Here is a 17,356-nt window from a genome sequence, read left to right as displayed (position 1 = left end):
GGGAAGCCCTGGTCTAGTGTAAATATAATTTTATTATAATGGATAAGAGAAATAACTGCTCTCTGCTTGGCATATTGTGATTGATAATGTTATGCTGTAGATGCTCATCAGCCGAGCTTAGCATCATGATTATCTTTCAAACACCTTGTCTCTGGGATGCAGGATAAAATCTTTTATCTGTGTACTGCAGCTGCTCCACACACCACCTAAATGTAAAACAGGGCCAGATCCTGACAGAAAGGTGTTGCGCAGTCCTTATTCTGTGCCGTTTTTCAATTGTTCTATATATGTTATCTGCAAATTATCTATGTATTTCTTTGTGTTGATTCTCATGTATATTTGTTTTGTTTTGTGCTACAGTGAGACCTTCTCCTTCATGTTGACTGGAGAGGACGGCAGCAGGAGGTTTGGGTACTGCAGACGCCTGCTGGTAAGCCACTGTTGAACCCCTCCTCCTCTGCTCCCTGTTCACACCCTGCTGAGCCCTGTTTGTTGTGACAGACATGAGAACATGTGATAGGATTTTCCTGTGGGGCCGCTGATGTGTTGCGTGACCATCCACTGTGGCAGCAGGAAAGAGTGTATAAATCAAAAAAAGACAAGGAAAAAACAATTGTGACTGAGGAGAGGCAGAAAAAAAATCCACCCACTCATTATTATAGCTGCCGATCAGCATGAGGGTCATGTACAGGGACTTCTCAGGGAATACCTATGGCAAGTAGAAACAGAAACATCTGGAATAACAAACATTCAAACCACATTGCTGTCTGAGAACAGTAATTGAAGTTGCTAAAAAAAAGCATTAAAGTGTTTTCATATTAAATATGTAAATCTGTCATTATAATTGTGTTTGGGATTAGATATAATTACATATGTAATTTATAAAATTCACAGAAAGAAATACAGCTGCTACACACTACTTAAATTAGTGTTATCCTTCAAACACTCAGTCCTAGTCATAAAAATATAATTTACGATAAAAAGAATCCCGGTTATGATAGACTTAATGAGAGTTTCTCAGGAGAGGCGAAACAAAGAGAAACCATGAAAAATCCAAACTTTGTCATTGTGAAGCATTTCCTCTTCATAATGAGGCTGCAGAGAGCTTTGAAGTTTTTCTGCAGAGCCTCCCATTTAGCTTGCGGGTAGAAAGCATGACTGTGTGGGATTCTGTGAATGTGGTGGTGATTTTGTTTGCCGTTTGGTATTTCTGAGTATGTTTACAGTGCTGCAGTGTGTATTTTCTCAGAGGTTTGCTGGCAGTATCTTTACCACTGTCCATGCGGAGGAGCTTGATGACAGTGGGACATTTTGTCATTTCTTTGACCAGACAAAAAATGTTTTTTTCACTCTGTTGATCTGAGATTCATCCTGATAGAAGCAGATTTTAATGAAGGTAGAGGAAGCTGCTCTCCGCCAGCAACTTTGTTTCCTCCCTGCTGTCCGACCAGCCGTTGGCAGTAACCGAGCATTCCTGAGGACTTGAATCAAGCTCCACATAGTTGATTTAATCATCCATTTGGAAAAGCGGAGGAGAAACAAGAGGAGAAAATTGTATACCTAATATGGACAAGTGGATTGGCGTTTCTTGAGTGCTTGTGTTCATTTGTGTCTGTGTGTTTGAGTGTCTGTCTTGAAGCACATAATGGTGCAAGAGTGTACTAAGGAAGGTAGATACAATCAGCAGGAGCAGATAAACCACCTGTGTTTAGGAAGCTGGTATCCACATGAAAGACTTTCACCTCACATCACAGCCTAGATTTAAAGACCTCAGCTACAGTATGTAAACAACTTAACTTCATATTATATGATCATGATCCAAGCCTTTATATATTTGTTTTTAAGTACATTTAATTCTGCATATTTGATCAGTAAATAGCCCAATCTGGCTCAGTCTTTCTGCTCTGGTTCTGTCAGCAAACCTTAAACTGATCTCCGGATTTTACACATGAAGTTCACAGGGAGTATTATTCAACCTGTGAAAAGAGATGCATAATGACTTCTACAGCTCTGGAGGAGCTTTTTAAAGCCTGAAAAGTAACCGTAATGAAGACATCAAGGTTGTATTAGCTTGGGCTTGGAGAGTACTTTTGTTACAAACAGGGGTTTTGGTCTTTAAAAGATGTGAAACATTACCAGGGATGGAGGGTTTGCCTGGAGTTGTATTATGGATCTGGTACTCAGATCCAGTATTTGGAGGCTTGACCATTGACTGTAAGAAATATGCACAGAGCTTTCTTGCCTGAAAAGTGATAGCAATGCAGAAGAGCCTTAAACTTGCATTCTTTCTTATGGCCACTGGGGCACCTCCAATGGTTTCAAAAAGAAGTCCGAATGTATGTAAGTTTATGAGAAAATGGCTATACTTCTCGCTTTATTATTACATCTGTAAACAGTTTCCTAATGAGTTTATGGTCTTATTCATTTATGTCATGTCTTTTATAATACATCATGGTGTTCATTTAGTAAATTAAGGTCCCATTTAGAGTAAAATAGACAACAAAGCAGTGTATGCTTTAGGGCGTGGCTATTTTGTGAATGACAAGTCGCTAACACGTTGTGTCCTCAGGCTCTCTGTCAGATTCAGTTAGGGTATCCTCAAGTGCTTTTCTCTCTCGTCCAAATGTGGTCACTTCTGGCTCCAAAAAACCAAGATGGCAAAGGCCAAACTTGCCAAACTCGAGGTTTCAAATTGGTAGTCCGCAAACCAGTGGGTTTACACTTGGGCTTGACCTATACTTGAGACTAAAAGTCAGGATATCTTGGCCGGCCAGAAGTAACAATTAGTGTGTGGACACTGACTATGAAGTGCAACTCAATTCAAACCATGTTTTCTATCATGTTTATCCTACTCAACATGTTTCTCTACTGCCTCGAATTTGACCATTCTTCTTTAAATCTGCCTCTTTTAAGTCCCCCAACATTATGGAAGTCTCTACCCCTTTAAAAATGATTATAGACAGTTTTCAGGTCTGTGAATGTGTTCCTTCAAGTCTTTTATCACCAGTGTCTGTTGCTCTGTCTTCCAGCCGACTGGGAAAGGACCTCGCCTTCCAGAGGTGTACTGTGTCATCAGCAGGCTGGGCTGTTTCGACTTGTTCTCCACGGTGAGTTCAACATGTACACGCTCACACACAAACACATGTACTGTAGACAGACAGCTACAGTAAGCAAGCTGTGTGTGGTGTTGTAGCTGCGGTTAACCCGCCTCACAGCTGAAGTAAATGACTTTCAGCAGACCTTCTGCTGTACGCCTGCTCATTGGTAAACCTTATTTCGGTCTCTTTTTTTTTACTTTTTGATTTCCCAGAGTAATTGTTTCCTTCACTTTTGTCTCGGTGGTGCTAACACAGAGCAGAGCTGTCACTCTGTTTGACTTTTCAGCCTTATCTGATTACTTGCAAATTTAGTCCAGACTGTTGAAATATAAAAAAAATACCATGGTATATTTCAAAGACAATGTTCAAATATGTGATGTATTCATTGTTTAATAATGATGAACTAAGGTTTGGAAAAACATTTAAAAAAAAATCTGAAACCTGAAATGAATAATTTGAAATCTGCAGATGGATTTTAGCGTTTGATTTGTGAACAAAGTGTTATTACTAGCACCAGAGTTTTTCTAGTTTTGCATCATATGATATCAACAGATGCAAGAGTGCAAGCGAAAGCATCAGAACCTGAGACGAAAACGAAAGGGAATCTGTTTTACAAGTGCTTTCATGATAAAAGAGAAAAGAAGCTGGTGTTTGATTTCAAAAGGAGCTGTTTGTGTGTGAGGCAGACAGACAGACAGACAGACAGACAGACAGAGATGGGGAGAGGATGAGAGAGGTGATATCATGTGACCTTGAAAACAAGCAATTCTCCAATCAATTTTCCAGACTAGAGGCAGTTTGGACCAAAACAGGCACACTGGGTGGAATTTTCCAATCACACAGGCATGGAAAGAAATTCATTTGGTATTTTTCAAAACAGAAAATGAATACCGAGTTCCAGACAATAAAAGCCAAACACATAACACACACTTTGTTGCTGTGCACAGTTGTCTTGCTTTACTACACAGTCAACATAGCAGATTGATTTCCAAAGAAGTGTGTGTTGTTGATGTTAAAACTATTTGAATCACATTAATGAAACTGTGCTCTGTCCTGCCATGTTCAGATCCTGGATGAGGTGGAGCGGCGGCGAGGCGTCTCAGCAGCCCTGGTATATCCCTTCATGAGGAGTCTGATGGAGTCGCCCTTCCCTGCACCAGGGAAGATTATCAAAGTGAAGACCTTCCTGCCTGGTGCAGGAAATGAGGTCAGAAACCAACTACTTATGCTTTCTACTCTCATTCACCCATTAGATAAAATCATGTACACTTCTCAGTCAATTACATCCACAAACTGTGATGACTCAAATTTCACATTTATCTGTGGTCGTCCAGGTCATCGAGCTGAGGCGGCCCACTGACTCCAGACTGGAGCATGTGGACTTTGACAGTCTGTTCAGCTGCCTCAGTGTTCGGCAGGTGGTACGAGTCTTTGCCTCTCTGCTGTTGGAGCGTAGAGTCATCTTTGTGGCTGATAAACTCAGGTGAGGCTCCATGATTACGCTTTTTCCTCTTGCAGTTACATAGATTTGACTTTAACTTTGTTTGAACCTCTGTACACATTTTATAGTAATGTGGCCAAAACAAATATTGTGTTTCATCAAGAGATAATTATGCCATGGGATGGATAATTTTCTACATTTCTGTAACGTAGTCTCTTGGAACCCCAGATACTGAAAGCTTGTTTAGATTTATTGATATATTTCATGGGGCCCTTTAAATAGACCTGAATACTATACACCACTTCCCATTCAATATAAGCTGTAGTTGGCATCAGCCCCTGTGACAAAATGGATGGATATCATGGATGACTAGTGTGACAAACCTTATCACATCCAACACTATTTTACAGACTGCCAGCTTGGTGGTGAGCCAGCCTGTTAATTAACCTCTCTACATACACAGACACACAATAGCTTAACAGATGCACCATGTGTGGAACTGTTTTCATTATTGTGTATTGATCAGTATCAGAAACTCAGGCAACAGGTCAGTCAGTTAGCTTGTCTTACAGTCAGCTGCCAGTTTTGATGCGGGTAGTAAAGTGGGTCACAGCAGTGAGAGTCACTGCCGGAGGAGAACAGGGTGGGGGCTGATAAGATGCAGAGAGTCTCTAAGGACTCAGTGTCCCAGTCTGTCCTCTTGCTACAGAAAGGAGAAGGGTACTTTTAGAGTATTGGAGGCGAGGGTGGAGTGGGAGGAGATTTGAGAGAAGAAGTAATCTGTCCATGTATCAAAGCCTAGTTTAAACAAACATCAGTGGGGGCAGTGACTGTGAGGAGAAGGAATGCACTTCCTGTGTGCGCGACTCTGCCCTCTGTGATCTGTGGCTCGACTGTCACCGTTTGACTTATGATGCCACGTTCACTCCCTGTGTATGAGCTACGGCACTCTCTGTGTCCCTGGAGAGAATCGGTCTACGCTGCTGATTACCAGAGGCGATAACATCAAGGAGTCACTGGGTGGGATTCTCACAATGCAATACTATCATGATATACTGGCCAAGATGGTGATGGTATTAGTATCTTAACTGTAAAACAAGGAATCCCCGTCTGTCTGTCTGTCTGTCTGTCTGTCTGTTAGTTATTCGCGTAATCTCGAGAAGCATCAATCCAAACTAGTTTACACTTGGTAGGTTTGTTGCTTAGGACTCAGGGATGTGCAGTGTTAAATTTGGTGCAATTTGGACAGTCAACACGTTCAATATTAATAAGGTTTGAATAAACAGCAAACAGACTGAACACACATGATCTCATGGGGAAGCTGACATAAACAAAGTGGAGATTAGTGAGTACCACATTGCAGTGAGAAAAAAACAAAAGCAGAAAGTTAAACAAGCCTGGATGAGTGGGAAAACGTGGTCAACACAAGTTTTCTATTTCTCAGTGACAACTCGAGGTGAGATTTTAAGTTTCTGTCAACAGTTAGCTTCAAGGCCTACCATATTTACTGTTGCTAGGCAGCATCATCAGCTGTTCCGGGATGCCTCTTGAATTGGTTGTTGTGGTTCAACTTGGAAAGTAAGACACGTGTGCCACACGGCATGTGCAAAGAAATGAACATACATGCGACAAGATTAATTTATATGTTGTCAGACAAAAGTTGTGTAACAACGCACATTTATTCAAATATCCTACTGGTTTTGGTGATCTCCTGACTGTCCTGCCACCGCCGTAAAGTTTATATTGTGGGTTGAAGTGAAATGTTTCAACAACCTTTTTGGATAATTTGTCATGAGATTTGGTACAGCGATCCATGTTCCCTTCAGGCTGAATTGTAATTAATTCTGCACTTTCTTAACGTTTTTCAAACGCCATCATCAGGTCAAAATGTCACTTTTTGTCCAAATGCCTGCCAAACTTCTTGTTGTGTAATGCTAATTAGCAAGTGTTAGCATTAGAGTTGGGATCTAATCCGACCTCGGTATATCATTCTGATGTCACTCATCCACATACCAATGCAGATTTCATGATGTATAAATATGTACCAATGCAATTTTAAGCACATATTCAAACTGTTGTAGCACAAATTAATAAATTAGAAATCAGTATTTATCAGTTTTAGAAAGACATCGATTGTCCCCATTTTTTTCTTGCTCACAGATTTTTTTACGTTACTCGTTAGATCTTGCACCCACGGTAACGTGAAATGAGACACAGACTGAGTGAGCTCATAAAAGTTGGCTAATTCAACATGTCCTTATTTTGACGATATTTTAGTCTTGAAAGACAGAAAAGCAAGACAGTAACTTGCAATCTGTGTAAAGCTAGGATATAACCAAATTCAGGATTGGCATGCTAACAAATCAAACTAAAATGGCGAACATGGTAAACATTATACAGGCTAAATGTAAGCATTGTCATAAAGAGACGCCATTCAAGTTCAAATTTGGCAAAAGTTAAATTACTGTGAAGCAGAACAACACTTAAAATGTCTGCAGTAAAGGGTGGATACAGAACGTACAAATTATGTTTCAAAAATCTAAAATAACTACAAAAAAGAAAATTACAAATGTGAGTTATATAATTTTCTGTCTTAAACATGCAGGCGTGCATACTGTATGATCTGTGTGTGTGTGTGTGTGTGTGTGTGTGTGTTTGTGTGTGTGTGTGGATTTAAATGTGCAAGCGTGCATGCAGAGCTGCAGTGTTTTGGTTTCTTTTAAAACCAGTGACAGGGCCTCACTGCAGCATTAATGACTATGATAAAAGGGCTGCTCCCTCTGGGGCTCTGCTACAAAATCCATTCCCAAAATACCGCGCCAGCAGAACATGATGTATGCTTCTTTCCCTTGAAATGTATATCCAGTACAAGCAGGAAGCAAGAGGAAAAGCCATGTTAGGCAATCGTTTTCTGTGGGGTCTTCTATCGCCCGTTACATTCACTTAACTTGTGTAATATTACACTGAACCCTTTGTTGTTTTTTCCCAAAAGAGGTTGTTGCCTCGACACAAAAAGTCTGCACAGGCAATTTCTTTTAAACTGATCATTTACCATCCAATGCCTGTAATAACAAGTTGGATGGCTAATCAGATAAATTCATCATCAGTTATGTCACTCTGTAATAGCTTAACTCAATTGACCTGCAGATGCTGAATGAGTTTTGTCAGTGCTGCAGAGTTCTGTAAACAACCTCAGGCTATAGTTGAGAACGGTTACCAAACCGTATGCACAAGTCTGGATTCATCTCCTGGCGTGGCGGGGAAATACTCTGATAGCAAAAGGGAAACTGCATATAACATCTGAATGACTTTCTCTAATATGACTCCATTGTTAAGATGATTGAATCACACCATTGTCCCATCTTCCATAATCAGCATTGCACACTCTAACTGAAATTATGAAATGATCGCAGAGATGTCCTGTTACAGGAGGTGGGTGTCTCACATATCGGCTGAAGAAAAAGAAATATAATGAAAGACGAGAAGTCTGGGTATGAGAGGAAGAGAGAGAGAAGAGTTAAAAAGGAGTAGACTAGAGGGAAACTAAACAATGGCATCTCAAAGTTTTTTTTGTGGCCATGGTGAATTAATCAAGCTCACTTTTGTGGCACGAGGCACGTGTTTCTGCAAAGACTCTCTGGTTTCCTCTTAATGCCATTAATTTTGGTTCCAATCTCTGCCAATGGTAAACCCAAAATGTGTATTTAAACTGCAGGAAAAAGAAGTACAGTGTGAGGTATGCTTTTAATGTTGAGTCAATCGTGTCCTTTTTTACTTTTTGAATAATCCATCGGTCTGAAAGTGAGTTGGAGGCAATATCACGTTTTGCAGCTGCAGTATTATGATCAATGGTGGCTGTAATCATCAGACAGGTAGAATTATTGCCTCTGCTGCGGCTGGCATTTTCCCAATCAACAAGCGTGGTAGCATACTTGTTTCATTTAGTCCTGAGCTGGCATGAGGCCAAAACCGCTTTTAACAACTTAACCAGTTTCCCATGTGCTATTTAACTCAGAGGCAGAGTGAAATCCACACACTGTAAACACGTGAGATGTTTCTGTTTTTCAAAGAGTCAAGAAAAACGTGGCCATTACCGGAGCCTGACCAGCTGATTTTTACATCAGTGTCCTTCTCATGAATGTTTTACACCCACATGTAGATGCTCACACACACGTGTGGAGACTCATATACACAAACACCTGAACATGTTCGTCTAATCTCAAGACAGGGCTGATCAAGCTCAGACCTTGCTGTGGATTTAATAAGAACATGTATGAAGTTTCCCAGAGGGGAGCAATTACTTATTGTAAAATTACCTCTGCTGTTGCCTTCTGTGGAGCCGGAGACCTGGTGGCTGGAGATCCTTAAAGACAGGAAGTGAGGGAAAACCATTTGGGGACTAAGGGAGCAAAGAGGATAAAAATACACCATGTGCAGCTTGTCATAGGAATCCTATAGGTCTATATGTACTCTGCTGTATCTTTATATGATTTCTAGGTGTTATTTTGAGCTTGGGAAGAGCTTTTACGTTGAAGAGTGGTTTTGCAGAGCGTCGCAGCACAGCTGGTGTCTGACAGCTGTGGTTCAGTATGTTCTCCGTCTCGTCCTCTCTGTCAGTGGAATCAGTCTCAGCCACATAGACACAGTGCAGTGCTTTAGTAGAGCTGTGAAGTATGTGGTGATATCGGCTTTTTTTCTCCGTCTCGGACACTGAAATATACCCTCCTCCTCTGGCCTTCACAGACTAAGCCTCTCGATCCCATGTTTCCTGGAGTATCTGCCAGTTCAGCCTCACACACACTAAACCAGTCCTGGCAGACCTTTGAGAACTAATATGTCAGGATTAGCTCCCAAACCTCAACACATAACAGCTCTGCACAGACCTCACATCCACAGAACTGGTAATTCTCTCTCTTTTCCTGAGAGTGGACTCATACATTTCTTTGACTTTTAAAAGAGTAATCAGATTGAAATTAATCAGATTTATCTTTGAGAGCTGGTTTATGCCTGCACCTTAGTAAGTAAGTAAAACTTAGGGGTTAAAGATTAGAAATACACGGAATTCTGTCTGTTAAACTTTGTATCACCCTGGTATGATAAAGTCTTAGTTTGCAACCAGTCCACATGTAGCTTGTTGCTTTGGATTTTCTTGGGTGTATTTTGGCACAGTGGTTCTTTGAGCTACACGCTGACATCAGCATACTAACACGCTCACAATAAAGATGCTGAATGCTAAGCTTTGCAAAAATAGGAGAATGCACATCCAAACCAAAAAAGGGCAGGTGCTGAGTGGAAAGTGAGCAAAACACGAAACAGAGAGACGGCTCGCACACTGGGAATCTTACTAGTTCTTAAGGCTGGGTGATATGGCCTTAAAATAATATTGCTCTATCTTTCGGCTATGTTGTGATACACTGTAGCCTACATATCTATATTTTGAAATCTACTCAAAAGCACTTCAGAAATCAAATATCACATTATGAGCTATGAGTATGTGATAACACAATGAGATTTTTGATAAATAGTCATCAGCAATGTGTTTAATACGATAAAACTTCATTATATTAAATAATGATTAAGTGGGTAAAGGCAGAACGTGTAACAGTCTGGTAAGTATAGAAAATGACATCACTTTACTGTAATGCTTTTAAAATCAGGAAAAGACAACACTTGTGCCATAACATGATATACCGATATCCAAAATATAAGGCGATATATATCATGATAACAATATGACGATCAATATATTGCCCAGCCCTACTAGTTTTGCAGGGATTTGCTCATTAATAATCCATTCAATAGTTGCTGAAATATTTCAGTCTGGAGCGAAGTGGTGGACCAGCTGACCAACTGACAGACCAACATTTCATCCCTAGAGCCATTAAAACCACCATACAGCATAATCCAATCTGATACGACCACATTGCAACCTTGATTCTTATCCACACATACGAACCCGAAACAATAAAGCTTCATCAAATAAGATTTGTCTAAAATGTCCTTCTGCTGATGCTGTAATTAAATTCTTTCATTCAAGATGTTTAATTTTTCCCCCCGATTATTGGACACAGAGGCCTTTTCTTCTTTTTCTGTGATGTGTGGTCTGAGGCTCTAAAGCTTTGGTCTGGATCTGAACGGGAATGTCCCTCTCTCTTTCCAGACTTGAGTGGCAACCTCTGGTAGTGCAGAATGTTTTCACTGCAAGTTCATCCTCTCCCAAGAGTGTGTGGTTGGGGAATGAGTGTAAGTGATCCATTTGGTATCAGTGGTGTGTTGGGCCACGTGTAGCCTGTGGCGAAGGTTTTTCTGAGATCTGTGCCCCATCACTCCCTGTTGGAACTCGTCAAACCCAGGAGACGGGATCTGTTAGGAATTATCAAGCCCTCCTCAGGCAAATGGAAATCAGACCGGCCAAAGCAAAGCTGCAAGTGCTTCATGTTGTGAGTGAACTGGAAAGGCTCTAAAAAAAAAAAAAAAAGACTGTGGTTATTGTAGCCTTTGGGTTTTCACTGGTGTAACTCTGTTTTACCCTGTCAAGAAAGTACATTTTAATCTCGGCAATTTGACTCATGGGAAGTTAAGATGAAAAGGCCTGTGGCAAACATGTAGCCTGAGTGGAAAAGTTTGTGGGAGTTTGTCATTAATCTCAGCAGCACATTGATTAGACTGATCTCTGTTCTCTGTATATGTTGCTCTGAAATGTAGCTTCTGAGGCTGAAAGTCAGCGTGAGCGAGGTCACGTAAAAGGGAGTAACTTCTGTTTACTCGGATGTTCTGACAGCCACCATGCAAAACATTCCTCATTAAAAGTGTATATATCTCAAGTGGGGTGCGTTTGCATACCCTGTTTGATCCCTGGGCTTGTTCTTGATCCATACTGATTTAGTGCTCCACTGTGTGTGTGCGTATGATTGCACCCACAGTTTATTTTCACTCTCTTTGTGTACGTGGATTGGACAGTATGTAGAGGACAGAGGGGAGGGAGGGTCAGCCACTGTCAACAAGCGACGGATCGTGAGAAAGACGGGCTGCTATTTGTGATCTCCATTTTATACCACAGCTGTCGGAGTTAAACCAAATTGGTGTTTTTTTTTCTGTATTGCGTCAACAGCCCTCCAGCTTAACTATAGCAACATGTCAGAGTCACGCCAGCCCCTGCAGACAAAGGGTAATGTCACAATAATGCTCTTTATTGGGCTCATTGTGGTCTGTAGTCGATCGTGTTAAACTCCGAGTGGGAGACAGGCAGAGATGATGAGCTGCAGGAAGAACAAAGTGTCAAAGATAGAGTACATAGCTGTGCTGTCAAGCTTCATATAAAATACGTGTCTCAAGGAGAAAAGGATCAAGTATTCATTAAACCTGGGAAAAGAGCTCATGTGCTCGTATAGTTCAGTGTGTAGCCCAGATAATGATTTAATGATAAGGATTTTTACATGTTGGAGGAGTGATGTTTTGAATTTTTTTTTTTTTGCAGTAGGCAGTATTTTTAGGAAAACCATATAAACCACCACTCCCCTCTCAGTCTGGAAAAACAAACATCTGCCTTGTTTTGCGTTCAGTGTAATCTGGTGTGGCCTCTGCAGGGCGCTGCTGTGTGAGTGTGAAGGTGACTGATGGTGTGTGTTGTTTTTTTTTTGTGTGTTTTTTAACAGCACCCTGTCAAGCTGCATGCATGCAGTGGTGGCGCTGCTCTACCCCTTCTCCTGGCAACACACCTTCATCCCCGTGCTGCCAGGCTCCATGTTGGACATCGTCTGCTGTCCCACTCCCTTCCTGGTGGGGCTGCTGTCCAGCTCTCTGCCCAAGCTCAAGGAGTTGCCTGTGGAAGAGGTGAGTACACCGCCTCTGCATCTTCTCTGCGTGTTTCTGCGAATTTTACATTTCAGATTGATTTTATTTGACATTCTTCATCTGGATGTCCCTGATTTGGTCTGTCTTTTTTGGTCTGTCTCTGTTTCTTTGTTCTCAACTTTCTCTAACTGAAGCCTCTTTCTTGGAATAGTGAATATTAGTGTCTGGCTGATGAAGTAAAAAAATACAGATTCAGAGTAATTCCATTATAAATTGGCCAATGGATTGTTCCTGCGTCTGTTTGACCTCCTCTGCCTCTAGTCTTATTATATGAGGGAAGCAGCCAGGTGACTTCCAACCAAAGGAAAATATCAAAACCGAGGTCACATTTCTCGACAATACCTTTCAAACCAGAATCACTTAAAGGTGCATTATTATTGTTTTGGCCATGTGGGGGCAGTGAAACAAGCTGTCCAACCCTCTCACATTAAACAGACAAAAATATTGATTAGTCCAGCTTCAATTTGTTTTTGTTTTTTTCGTTCACATCTTAAGTTGTAAGTCTTTTTGTTGGTCATAGATTGAGCAAAACTTTTTATGTTTTGAATGAGCTGCAGCAATCAAGCAACAGAAAATTCATGTGTTTTTTTTGACTGGAAAATTGTTTTGGAAGTTAGATACTATGGTGTTCGGAAAATGAACTCTTTACATCTTCGACAGAGGGTTTCATAGAGGTCGCGTGTTCTAATGTGGTGGTAAAAAAAACCTCTGGAACGACCACAAGTTGCATATTTCTGAGGAAATAATTTTCAGGAACAGTACCACACTTAAGATGTTTTAGTGTTTGAAACAAGGTGAGTGTGGTTGTGTTTTTGATCTGTTTTTTAATATCTATTTCTTTCTTCACCTCCCACATGGTCTAGCGGTTAGGATTCCTGGTTTTCACCCAGGCGGCCCGGGTTCAACTCCCGGTGTGGGAATTAAGACTTTAGGAAGGGTTTATCATTAGAAGATCAAGAATAGATTGATAATAAATCATTGTTCCAAACATCAGTCCTGTGGTGCTGCTTCACAGAGTAAAAAACAACAATACTGAAATTCAAGAGACTCTTATGAAGACAACTTGCATTGTATAAAGACAAACATGGACTGGTGTAGTTTCAATTTCATTCTTTTTTTAAATATAGTTTGGTGTAATTTGCATCTTTAGTATTACATGTTTGTTGGTCATTGATTGAGCATTATTGGGTCAGAAAACCAATCTGCAATAGTTCGTTTAAATTGTTTGAGAAATGTTTTCAGCAAAAAATATTTTCTGGTCTTCATACTTACCTGAAAACATCCATATTGAAAGTCAAGCCATGCCTTTTTTTGTTGCTGCAAAACCTCAATACATATATACATAGATACATTTGTGTAGCATTCACACAGTTACAAGGTCTCTGGCCTTCTCATTCTAGTTTTGGCTCACAATACACATTTTGTGTAGTGAAGCAATATAATAAGACGTACAGATGTTAGTTTTGTCTCAGCATCGGCTACATCTCAGACTGAGAGGTGATTAATGTGAAAAGACAACGTGAGTCATAGTTAACACCGACCTGTTAATGAGCTTTCAACAACATCTGCTGTCTGTTTACATCACTCTTCCGGCTGCTGATTGACTCATGAAGATGATTCTAAACAATTCTTCTGAAGAAATGTGTTTCATGTCTGATTTTCTGTGTTGTAGCTTCTTTGAAGATGATTGTTATTTATTTTACTTAACAAATAAATAAATGTACTTGTAAGAGATAAAAGAAAGAAGAGAATATTTTCAGGTTTTTTAAATTAGTTCTGAAGATTGATATGCTTTTCTTTTTCCTTTTCTCAGGCTTTAATGGTTGACCTGGGAACTGACCGATTCATCCGACAGGTAAGTGTATGAACAAACAAAAAACCAAAAACAAAAACAAAGAGATACTATATATCCTTTGCTGAACAGTGTCCACTGTTGCCACAAATGGAAACTGCAAAATAATGGTAATTTTCTCTTTAGTTTGAGCCCAACCTGGATGTTTTGATACATTTAATTCCTCTGTCTAAAAAGAGAAAAATGGACAAAAAAAGATATAGATGTAATGGGGCCAGAAACAGAAAAACAATATGTCTCCTGGTGATTTATGATGTGTTTAATTTTCATTTTATGTTCTGTGATAAAACCACTGAAATATTTATCTCCTAATGAAAGTTGCAAACATTAGCCTGGTTACTGGTCATACCAAACCAAGAAAGGCTGAAGCAGCAAAACCCCCGAATGTGTTGAATAGAGTGAATGTGGATTTTATTGCTTATGAATTCAACTTTTTATTTGTAAGAGTGAGACTTCAGTTTTTGTTACATGGTCTCGCTTTAGACGAGGGTTGTAAAACATGCGGTTCTCTGTTGTAAGTCTGAGCCTTTGAAACGTATTCTCCAAACATTGTTGTTTATCGCTGGTGACTGCAGTGTTTTCGCTTGTTTATAGATGGACGACGAGGCCTCGCTGTTGCCGCGGAAACTTCAGGCGGCTCTTGAGCAAGCACTGGAGCAGAGGAATGACATCATCAATCAGGACTCTGACAGCGAGTCAGACGAAGGTGAATAAGTGACAAATCATCCCCGCCTCTTGAGACAGATGTTTTCCTCGGTAATTAGAGCAACAGTTTCTGTGGCAGGACGTGTTCAGCCTGTGTCTCTGTGAAACTCACTCCAGATGACGTCTTCTGTTCTGATGAATCAAGACAGTGAGTCACAAAGGCTCACCTTACAAGTGAGATAATGTGGTGTTTCTGATGAACTTTGAACTCTTCATGTGATCTATAGAGGGTTCAAAAGGGTCTAAACAAACACAAGTTCGAGATTTATTTGTAAATATATCAGAAAAAAATGTCATTTTAAACATACACATACCTCCCATATGGTCTAGCGGTTAGGATTCCTGGTTTTCACCCAGGCGGCCCGGGTTCAACTCCCGGTGTGGGAATTAAGATTTTAGGAAGGGTTTATCACCAGAGGATCAAGAATAGGTTTGTTCAAATCAGTAGTCACTTCACTGCTCTTCACGTCGCAAAGCAAAGAATACCAGAAATATGGAAATTCAAGGGAAACATAAAAAAAACCTCACCCCACTTTTTCAGAAACATGCTCACTGACTTGACAGACTTTCTGTCTCTGCTTTCCACATTCTTCTCCAAAATAAAACCTGCAGTGAACAGTGTGTTTGTGTTACATCTGCCACCTGTCAATCACAGCCTGTTCACGCTAATGTGCAAACCAAAGCCAAAGACACTGTGCAAACTACAGTCTCGATGTTTAAGCTTGATTTTACATAAAGGTTATTTTTATTGCACAATTTAGACATAAGGCAGTTTAAAGTGCTCTACATGGGCATAGAAATACAACATTAAAGTGACTACGAGGAACTTGTAAGTGTTAATGAGGCAGTCTCCTGATTCCTCTGATGAGTATAAATGATCTGTAACAGCACCACAGACCATCAGCGAAAAGACTTCTATTTTATTTTTATTTTCAAAAACAAAGACTGAACAAAAACTAGATGCATGTTTATCCTTTGATGACTCCTGCTACGCCCCCACAGTTACAGTTCTGGTGTTTTTGAGTCTCTTCAGCTTCAGTTCAGATTCTTTCAGAGTTTCTTTATCCAATCGCTCAGAGTTCAGACATTCACAGTCTTTTCTCCAGCCATAAAGGTCTGCGCCTCTGTTAGCTTGCTCAGAATTTCCACCAGCTCTCGTTTTGTTCTATACTTTTGACAAACTGACAACACCAATAAAGAGGCAACCTCATTATTATTATTATTACTCATTTTGTGGTTAATTAGAGTCAGGCTAATTTGACGGAGCATTAGAGGACACATCGTCCCCAAAGCTCCACACAGTTCACAACAGCTGTGGCTTAGTTTTATTACTTATGTGGCTGTTAACGTTGAGCCAAACCATGTAATCTGCTTTAATCTGGCTCCAATCAGGCCCCTTAAAGGACTATGTGACTATCTCTCGGAAAGTGTGACATGTCTGTTTTATTTCCTTATTATTAATATCGATGTAAGTGTAGTGAATAATTGCTTCTCATTTGTGTCTACAGAGTATAACTCCATGAACAGCCTTGTGTCGGAGGCCTTCATTCGCTTCTTCCTGGAGACCATCGGCCATTACTCCCTGTTCATCACTCAGAACGAGCGTGGAGAGCGTGTTTTCCAGAGAGAGGCTTTCCGCAAGTCTGTGGCGTCGAAAAGCATCCGTCGTTTCCTGGGCGTCTTCATGGAGTCTCAGATGTTCGCTGGGTTCATTCAGGATCGAGAGCTGAGGAAGAGCCGCGCCAAAGGTAGCCTGTCGTTCTTCCTTAAAAGTTTTGGTGAAAAGTCTGCACACTTTCCTCTCTGGATGTCCACCCCTGTACTCTCTGTGCAGGAGGAGCCACTGCAGTAACACTGATCTCTAGTGGCTGAAAGTCATCATCAGCATGTTTTCTCACCACATTCTCTTTGGCCAGCAGAAGTCATTGTTACTTCCTGGACTACTGAGATGATTCACATTTTTTATCGCTCTTTTTTTTTTAATCTTGTGTGTACAGGTCTGTTTGAGCAGAGGGTGGATCAGTATCTGGAGGAGCTGCCGGACACGGAGCAGAGTGGAGTCAACAAGTTTCTCAAAGGCCTTGGTGAGTCCTGCTGTAGATGCACAAGGCTAGAGTCAGATACCAGGAGTGTATAAAACATCAAGCAACATTAAAATCAGGGGAAATTTCAAATGTTTCTTCACTTCCACACTGCAAGATTAGATCATGCAGGACTCTTTGTTCTCAGTATTTTCTTTCCAGAGGGAGCTACACACCAATTTTTTCCCAACTTTTTCAATTGCTGTTACTCATTTTTAACTCATAAATGATAGAAATGACCAATTTAGTCCTGCCAATAGTTAATAATAAGGTGAAAAATGTGTTTTGCCTGTTGTTACTTCACTTAGACTGTGTATACTTATTT

The 17,356-nt window shown here is 40.5% G+C and overlaps 1 protein-coding gene across 4 annotated transcripts in view; it reads left to right on the top strand.

Annotated features, from left to right (window-relative positions):
- dennd2b (DENN domain containing 2B) overlaps positions 1 to 17,356 on the top strand; it is a 53,823-nt gene that overhangs the window by 35,674 nt on the left and 793 nt on the right. For all 4 annotated transcript variants that reach the window (XM_084354415.1, XM_084354413.1, XM_084354416.1 and 1 more), the window contains exons 11-19: positions 361 to 430; positions 3,030 to 3,107; positions 4,165 to 4,305; positions 4,433 to 4,581; positions 12,195 to 12,372; positions 14,207 to 14,248; positions 14,840 to 14,951; positions 16,459 to 16,698; positions 16,948 to 17,034. In XM_084354415.1, coding sequence (XP_084210541.1) covers positions 361 to 430; positions 3,030 to 3,107; positions 4,165 to 4,305; positions 4,433 to 4,581; positions 12,195 to 12,372; positions 14,207 to 14,248; positions 14,840 to 14,951; positions 16,459 to 16,698; positions 16,948 to 17,034 — 1,097 coding nt within the window. The remainder of the gene's footprint in view (positions 1 to 360; positions 431 to 3,029; positions 3,108 to 4,164; positions 4,306 to 4,432; positions 4,582 to 12,194; positions 12,373 to 14,206; positions 14,249 to 14,839; positions 14,952 to 16,458; positions 16,699 to 16,947; positions 17,035 to 17,356) is intronic.

Source organism: Pagrus pagrus (assembly GCF_965226575.1).
Source record: "Pagrus pagrus genome assembly, chromosome: 1".
Taxonomy (NCBI): Eukaryota; Metazoa; Chordata; class Actinopteri; order Spariformes; family Sparidae; genus Pagrus; species Pagrus pagrus.
The sequence above is the reverse complement of the archived record's forward strand: the minus strand, read 5'-3'. Positions and strand labels throughout refer to the sequence as shown.